Source organism: Halichoeres trimaculatus, unplaced genomic scaffold (assembly GCF_033239565.1).
Source record: "Halichoeres trimaculatus isolate MK-OKI-2021-1 unplaced genomic scaffold, fHalTri1.1 fHalTri1_scaffold_5, whole genome shotgun sequence".
NCBI classification, from domain to species: Eukaryota; Metazoa; Chordata; class Actinopteri; order Labriformes; family Labridae; genus Halichoeres; species Halichoeres trimaculatus.
In genome coordinates this window covers 11239600-11248652 of record NW_027437183.1, presented here as the reverse complement: position 1 = coordinate 11248652, position 9053 = coordinate 11239600, and the positions used below count along the sequence as shown (strand labels likewise).

Below are 9053 nucleotides of genomic sequence, written 5' to 3'. Positions count from 1 at the left end.
GGCAACACACGGGGACAGATGGATTATCTGACATGCGCCTGGATTGACCAACGCTCCTTTTTAAGTCCTGAATCCTGGGTTTCCTCCTCAGTTTGAAACATGTGGAGAGTAGCAGACATCAGACAGGTACTCTGCCTGCTGCATCTTTGCTGATTCCACTGGAAATAAAAGGATCTTTACACACAGCAAACTTTCTACCAGGACAACACTGAACTTTGTTTATTTTTCTTTTTTTTTCCTTTTATGGAAATACAAAGGTTACACTGGAGCAGCACGACTGAAACCAGCCGTTTCACAAACAATTCTCAGAGACAGAGAAACCCAGAGGAGAGTGGAAAACAGGATTGTTACTGGAGTACACAAACAGGGTAATTTGAGTATTTTCTTAAGCTTTATCAGACTGATTTATTTTCCAAAACAGACTTTGGCTGCAGATTTTCTGATCACCAGTCTAAAACTTAATCAGTGGAAAAAACCCAGAGGATTATCAGCTTCAAACACTTGTTGAAGAGGCGTACCACAGGTCAGATTATTCAGAGGGAATTTAAGATCTCCATACAGGTGGTACATAATCTGGACTCTTCAGGGGACCTTCTCTTCCTCTGGACTGTGGAGGGCTCACCTCCCTGCCCTTTCAACCTCTCCGTGCCCCCAGCAGCATGTCCCAGGCTCTGAGGCTGCCTCTAGTCCTCCACACAGCACACTACCATGGTCAGATGGGCTGCTGGAGGGAGTAAGGCTGCCTCTGCCTCGTCCGGCTCCAGGACTGGGTTTGGGGCTCGTTCTGGTTCTGGATTTGGATCTGGGGTCAGCTCCAGACTAAGGTCATCCACACTGCTCCCCTCCCTGCCTGTCCTGGTGGCTCTTGTGCTTCTCTCCTTCTTTCTGACCGGGGCAGTCTGCCATCCGAACCGCAGAGACAGACTGAGACACACAAACCCACGGACTCTCAGGGTTCCCCTGAACGTTTCTGAGACTGAGGTCGGTTTTAGACCCAGAGCCACCAGGGGCCCACTGGGTCGGGCTGGAGGAGGGCAGGGGAGGCATGTGCGCAGCTACCCTCATCTCCAAGGGGACATACGGAGGAGGAAGCTGTACTCTTTTCAGAAGTTTTTTCTGAGGATCGACAGGGACGGAAAGGTCAACGGGACAAAGAGCAAAGATGACCCCCTCAGTGAGTAACTCCCAAGATCAATTCATATTAACAGTAGACTTAAAGAGGGCATCTTAGGACTTCCACATTGTACACGTGTGAAAGCCTTGAGAAGTTTTTGTTAGTTTTGGTTGTCACTTATTATTAAGTGTTGATTGCCAAAGTCTGTCTTGATCCCAAACGTTTGCAAAAAATAACAACAAATATCTCTACTAAAGACATAGAACTGAGTGCAAGCACCAAATAACGGGAACTTAACTGAAAATCTTAATCCATTTCCAGAGACCACCAGCCTGCCCACTAGTTTGTAGTTTTCCTGAAGCAATCCCGATTAGAGTCGTCTCTTTTTGTTTTAAACCAGACATCCAAGCGATATCTGTGCTGTCCAAACACTCAGCACAATGATGGTAGCTCTGAGATGGTTTAAAAAGGAGCAGGGGCAGATAACCCGGCCATTATCAGGCCGTCTTCACAGCCCAGAGTAAACAGACCTGATAACAAGCAGAGGAGAACAGGCCTTGTGTTGTTGTGGTGTTGGTGGTGGTGGGGGCTGAGGATATGGATGTCAGCCTCATTGATGCTTTTAGGCTCTCGCAGCTCTTTCTCTGTGTCTGTGTCTCTTTCACTCTCCCACTCAGATTGCCCGCCTGCCAGCCAGCGAGGAGCAAATTACACACCCTCAGTCACAGATCAGACATTTGTTTAAAGCAGTTTGACGTGCTCACTCACAGGAACACGTCTTTAAAGTGATTACACGTTGTATGTTTCGGCATATCAGTCAGTTAAAAAAAAACTATCCACATCAGTCTTCTAGCATTCCCACTGAGCTACGTGTGTGTGCCTATCAGCCAGCGGGGACTCACATGCGCCAGTGGGTGTGTGATCATATAGCAGCCAGCGACGACACATGTGCTCGCTTATTACTGACACACACACTTGTATATGTTCTTTCCCTCCCTGTTTCTCTCTGTCCCCCTGACCGGTGAGTGTGTGTGTGTGTGTGTGTGTATGGAAGCTCTTAATGTTCCTCCTGGGAGAGCTAAACCACACGTTCAATCAAAGAGACTTTGGGGGGAAATGGCACGAGGAGGCAGAATGTCAGGGGAGATGTTTGTTTTGACAAGGTCATGACAGAGGCAACTTTATTTACTGACCGTGTTACACTGCGATGCCTTTACTGCCGCCTTCGCTAGTGGTTTCTTTTAAGTTGTAAAACTGGAGTGGCGTGAGGAAGTCTCGCTCAGTTTGTCATGATAGTAGTGTGTGAGCCTGAACTTTATGGCTGTTTTGGAGGTGATTTAAACGTCTGTCTCCTTGTTTTAGTGTGCACAGCTCCTCATTTTTAGGAGTGTGTTGCCTTGATTCAAAAGTCAGTGAGTGAGTCAGTCAGAGGGAGGTGAATGGGAGCACAGGAGGACTCTCTCTAGAGGTACAAGTTCATGAATGACACAGCTGAACATCATTGTGGCCACATCAAAGCAGTGCGTCTTCAGTATCAATGGTGGGGCCATCAAAAAGCTGTGTCCTGAGGGGGTCTGGGGACACTGTGTGTGGATTATGTGGCCCAGTATCAGGTTCTCACGGTAAAAGATACTACACAACAGCAGCTCCAGTCTTTGCTGCCTCCCCTGGGGCTAGACATGATCTCAGGGCTGACGTCCTTTGTAGACCCTCTACGGTCCCTTGAAGTGACAAAATATCAAGTTTTTTAGCAACGAGAGAACGACTGGTTGCTTTCTCCTGAGCCAGAAAAAAACTTGATACATTCAAATTCTACCTTAGCTCATTTTTTACATCCCTCATTTGAATATTTGTCTTGTCTAAGAGGTGTGCAGGATTTGGAGACATGGGTTTTAGGTGTTGCATGTGGCCCTGTGAGGACCCAGCACACTGTCTGTTAAAGAGCCAGTATCCAGCCTCCCACAGATTTATGGGGATGCCAGCGCAAAACTGTCCCACATGGCTTTCCAACCCGCTGGGAGCCTGTGCTGAGGTTACAGAGAGGCAGAGGGGAAAGGAGGAAGATTATGTTCAAGTCAGCTTAAGAGCTATCTGCATGGCCTGAGTGCATAATTTAACAATCTATAATTCACAGATGACTTCTCTTGAATTTATCGACTACCAGCGGCCCGGGACGGCCTGTCTGTGAAATATTGCCAAACAGGACTAATGCAAAAGCTGGCGGTAAAAGGGTTTAGTTAATTATCCTCGGCTGTGATGGTGTGAGAGGACGAGCCTGTCAAAGATCATGCATGTGTGTGTGTGTGTGTGTGTGTGTGTGTGTGTGTGTGTGTGTGTGTGTGTGTGTGTGTGTGTGTGTGTGTGTGTGTGTGTTGGGGCCACCACTCTGTGTGTGTGCTGTAGGGGCCAGGCCATGTGTGCAAGATGCTCATGGACATGGCTCAAGAAGTGTGTGCATGATCATAGATGTGTGTGCAAGTCTTAGTGCACATTCATCTCCTTTAATCAAAGCAGCGGCCTTCTGCGTGGGGGAAAAAAACACACATGGTGCTCTTATGGAGGTTTTAAGGGCAGAGATGTATAGCTTTCCTGTGAGGACGGAAAGAGGATGGATGTCTCTGCTCTGTAAATACACTCAGTGTGGTCCTTATCAAGTGTTAGTGCTATAAATCCTGATTTATGTCTCACTACAAACCATTTCTCTGCATGGGAATAGCGCCAATCATTTATCTGTCCAAATGTTATTTTTGTGCAGACTGTGAACATTCATATAAAAATAGGAGCAAAGTGAGAGAGCAAGAGAAAGACGCTGCAAAGCGCATACTTCTTGGCATCCCACTGTGGAAAAACCACCCTTAATTCTCATTGGCGTTGTTGCGCCTCCATTCCACAACCAACGCACCATTTAGTGCTGTAACTCCAAACAGAGCGTATCAAAAAAGCCACACATTAGGAAAAAGCAACCAGCATGCAAAAGACAAACTGCTGGATCACCATGTAAACAGCTGAATGTGGCTGCCTGAGTCGAGACCATTTTTTTTTTTTTTTTTGCATGATGCGGTTTGTTAAGTTTACCACATACACGGCACTGTTGCACCATTCAGAGATTATGTTGTGATCTGGTGGAAAATAAATGAGAAGCGAGTTTTCTGTTGTTGCATTTCTAATAAGCTCAATGTGCCGCAGAGAGGAGTGAATGGAGAGTCTGAGTTTCACAGCCAGGTTTGAGTGTACAAGTGCACATTCACCTGCTGCAATATTAACCATGTGTGCAAATGTGCCGAAGTGCATGTGCTTCTGTGTGTGTGTGTGTGTGTGTGTGTGTGTGTATATACAACCTGTCTCGCCCCTGCCTCCGGTGGCTGACTTTGATCAGTGATCATTACAGCCTTACTAATCCTCACTCCACCCCCAGTCTCACTGTCATGGCTCCTCTGTCCTCCTCTGTTCTCCTTCCTTTCATCCCTCCCATGTTTACAGAGCAGCCAGAGCCTGCCATAGATTGTCTTACATCCTCACTCCATACCCGACACCCGATCCCATACAGAAAAACCAGCTCCTCTCAGATCTTCAATGGCCGTTGTGTCACAGTCCCCACCACACCACCGCCTTAGCCGCTTCAGCCCTCACTGCCCTGAGGTGCCACTGTTTGAACTAGAAACCGATACAGGCAAGACCTCACGGATGAGGAGGGATGCTGCTGTGGTTTTTGAGACGAGGTTTGTTCTTTAATGGGGGGCACACACCTGCATCATCCACCGTCCACTCATGTACCTGGCTGGCAGCTTTCAGACGCCCCCTCTCCAGTCACCGGAGAGTGGGTTCGCCACACAAACAGTCATCCGACTGAGGAGGGGCTACTGATCTGATCTGATCAAAGCATGTCGTCGGCTCTCTGGAGTTCACACCCCCCACGCCAAAGTGTGTGTGTCCAAATGAGTGTGAGTGTGTGTGTGCGCACATATGTGTGCTTATCAGGGTAAAACAACGACAGCTCGCAGGAAGTGGGGAGAGGAAGTGAGGGAGGGAGGCATGAAATCAAACATGCCATGGGAACAGGGGAGACTTGCTCACACACTCACACACATAAGAAGAGACAAGTGGGTTCAGTGGTCAAAGGACACATTAGGAAGTTATATCTCTCTGACCTCTGATACTGGGACCACACAAATAACCACAGCCGTCTGCAGGAAAAGCTTGCCCTTGTTAACTGGGGTATAAATTAGCCTCTCTAATAGCCTACGAGAAACCTGAATTACTTGTATAGGGACCTGGAAAGCTAAATACCAAACAGAACATAAACAATCAGAGAATCTCTACGGTCTCCACCCATTAATTTAGAAACTAAACGGCCTGCACAGCTGGAATCTGTTATACAGGTGTGGGTTGTAAAGTTGCTTTATAATATCACTGAAATGATGAATGTGCTTAAAAGGAAAATGTGACCTTGCTCAGAGTTCCCACACTGTGTGTTCTCATATGTTGAGTGCCCTGAGATGAGCATGCAACATGTGGTTACTCATTAGTTACTCTGACAGATGTGGAGCAAATTTATAGATTTACACTGGTCTGTGTGCTGTTGCAAGTGTCAACCAGTCTGTCGTCATATTTGCATTTTAGCTATTTCCCTTGTAGCTAAAAAAAGTTGTTTTTCTTTTCAGGATAAGTCAGCCGTCTAAGCTGTTTTTACTTTGTCAGATGATGAACAACGTGTAGATGGTACAACACATTGACAAATCAGTCTTCTCTTGAATCCTAGGTATTCTGGAAATTACATCGGTGGACGTGGGAGTGGTGGCCATCAAAGGGATGAACAGCAACTACTATCTGGCGATCAGCAGGAAAGGAGAGCTATATGGAGCGGTGAGTATCCGGGTCAGAGGTCAAACTGAATGCTCCCGAGCAGAGATAGTGTGAGATTCTTCTGTCCTTATCAAAGCCCCCCGCTTATCTTTACTTCCCTAAATAATGGGTCAGTCTCAAATCTCTACAGGAACAGTACACACATGTGATCCTCCAGGAGAAGGAACTGTGCAATTTTCAAAGTACATACCAGTTTCTGCACAAACACAAAAAAGCCAAACATGCAGTACAGATTAAGGAGCAGTACATAAACAAGGCACCGTCTGCAACCACAATGGATTTGCACGGGAAAATGATGTGTGTTTTGCCTTAACCTCTCATGTCGGAGTTATAACACTGAAACATAATACCTACTGTTTTTCCAGAGAGACTTTGGCGTTGACTGCACCCTGAAGGAGCGCATCGAGGAGAATGGCTACAACACGTACGCATCAGCCGAGTGGAGAAACAAGAAGCGGCAGATGTTTGTGGGTCTGACTGTCCACGGGAAGCCGCTGAGAGGGAAGAAAACCCGCAGGAGGAACACGGCCACCCACTTTCTTCCAATTTTGGTGTAAACTGGAGAAACTAAGTGGAGTAGAAAGCGGATATGCAGCACTGGACTGAGAGGTTTTCAAAATATCTGTAAAATAAAGACACTCACTGAGAAATCTCTCATTTGGAAACATGGCACTAACACTGTTACACAAAAATACGGTCTCTGCTCCTGACTTCAGCTGGGATCATGTACTTTATTTGATAAGAGAGGATGATATCTGTGTTTTCTGGGGCACGGGATGCAATACTGATCCTTTTCTCTGTGCCAAACAGTTTGCAACTTGAGTACATGTGTAATGCAGACCAAACAGAAGATACTGTCTTAGCTTTGAACTGTGGTAGATGCAGAAGTATCTAAAGATGTTATTTATAACCCATAATCTCCTGTGACACATCAGACTATCCACATCCTAAAGACAAGGCTACGAAATGGGATTTGTTTAGGAAATATCTGTCAGCAAGAAATAGAGGGTACATCAAATATAAGGCAAATGTTGGATACTTAACCACTGTGTTTTTGACTGTATTGATATGATTTATTTATTTTGTGAAATATTTAACTGGAGGGGACACTTACAAGACAAACATTCCTTCTGCATTCTTAACTTTTTATAGGAACTCTATTATGTGAAAATAAAATATCACCTTTCTCCTCTGCAATACATTTGTCTTGCTTCTTGAATACTCCAACAAACTTTCATCAATGGAGGAGAGTTTGCAGGAAAAAAAGCACCACATTTTCTCACAAGTAATACGAGAAACCCTGGAGAACACTGAGGTCATGGTAAGTCTTTTCTTATCAGGGACAAAAGGCAGCTATTAATGCCTCGCCAGATATTCCATGTGGCAACCATTGCACTAAGAATCACTTCCCAAACAAATGGGAAGCTCACAGGCCGACCACAACAAAACAGGAGGAGGGAAGCATCATGTACGTACGTAGATGCTGACACCACTTTATGATATCAAACTATAACTGATGACAGGAGGGTTAAAATACCAACGATAACTACTGAAACACCTGCTGCCAGAACTTGTAAAATAAAGAATAATATACAACTTTCATCATGGCAGACTTCTTCACTACTTCCCATTTGGAAGCCGAAATGTGAATGAAGGGGAAGCAGGGATATGACCTGTGTCTGACCACCCACTTCCTTTAGTAATCATCTACAAACACACTAATCAATGACAGCTGCCTCGATGCCAGATCAAAAGACCACGGGGAGAACATTAACACCACAGGCTTCCGGGCCTCATGTTCTTTTATCCCACCCCTCTCCGAGCATCCATCATGAAAAGTTGTGGGGAACAGACGAAGACAGGAAGATGGCCGTTACCTTCATGCCAAAATTTATCCATGTTGACCCATGACTGTGACTCCAGATTTTAAAAAAAACAAACGAATATAACAAAAGCTGCATGACTTAGATGAATAAGGACAGTATTTGCTGCGGGCTGTAGTATATTGTCTTTGAAAGGTTGTTTAAGGAATCACCGCAACGAATGATTAATACCAAGGAATGCTGCAGTGCATTCCACCATGACATTCGGGGCCCATGGCAACATATGGAATACTGTTTCGTGACCATCTATTACTTTGTGTTCACTCGCTCAAGTGATTGTTCAACTTGATGTGTCTGCTGTGCCTCTGGCCTTGTTCTCAACAGGGTCCAGTGGAAAAACTTCAGTTGTTGATGACCTAACTAAGTTGAAAAATGAATTAACTTGACCATAATTATTTAGGATCAACTGTTTGGCCTAAAAAAGACTCTACAACCGTTGTCAGTGCTTAAATTTCAGTTTTTCTTTTACTTGGATTTAAGTTGTGAGACCTAATACACAGCACGAAAGAGTCGTTTGGTACACACTGCATACAGTAGCAACCTATGTTCCTTTATTTGCCTAGTAACCCTAATTGGCATCCCATAAACCCCCAGGACTATAACCTACAGAGTGTGTATGAATTCAACATAATCTAATTTGCTTTTGGTTTCGCATTTTAACCTTCAGTTTTGGGGGTGCGTTTCATCAAAACACCACTAGTCATTTGTCATCTCATGCATTCCCCAGACCTGTGAATGTTTGAACTCCCTCCAAGACACTGGCATGGGGAGTTGAGCGGGGTTGTGGGGGGGAGACAGCAATAACAGAAAATAGGGGCAGCAATCTTTTATCAGAGTGGGTCTCCGCTTTTCTGGCACAGGAATTCTCTGTGGCATAATGTGATCCAGCTTTGGGAAACAAGTGGAAAATGACTGGAGGCTAAAACAACTAATGAATACTTACACTGAGAGGTCTGGTGCAACACATGTTTGTAGTGGGCAGCTACTGAGAGAGGGAGCTCGGGGAAGTGAGATAGAGAGGCACTTCTGAGGGGTTGCACGGGTCCAGAAACTTCTCTGATGGTACAAGACCTGAGTGTGACATCAGTTAAGAGTTATCCTCCAGATCAATGTACTTTGGCAAATACATTGCCTAACACATCACTTAGCAATAGCACCAAAAAGGACATGAATTAAATCGAGAAGCTTGACAT

General features: G+C 45.3%; 1 protein-coding gene across 1 annotated transcript; it reads left to right on the top strand.

Moving 5' to 3' along the window:
* The first annotated feature begins 708 nt into the window (after positions 1-708).
* On the top strand, positions 709-6981 carry fgf10b (fibroblast growth factor 10b). Its single transcript, XM_074670906.1, has 3 exons — positions 709-1174; positions 5874-5977; positions 6343-6981. Exons 1-3 carry the CDS (start codon positions 709-711, stop codon positions 6532-6534), a joined length of 762 nt encoding a protein of 253 aa, XP_074527007.1. The 3' UTR covers positions 6535-6981.
* Positions 6982-9053: the final 2072 nt, after the last annotated feature.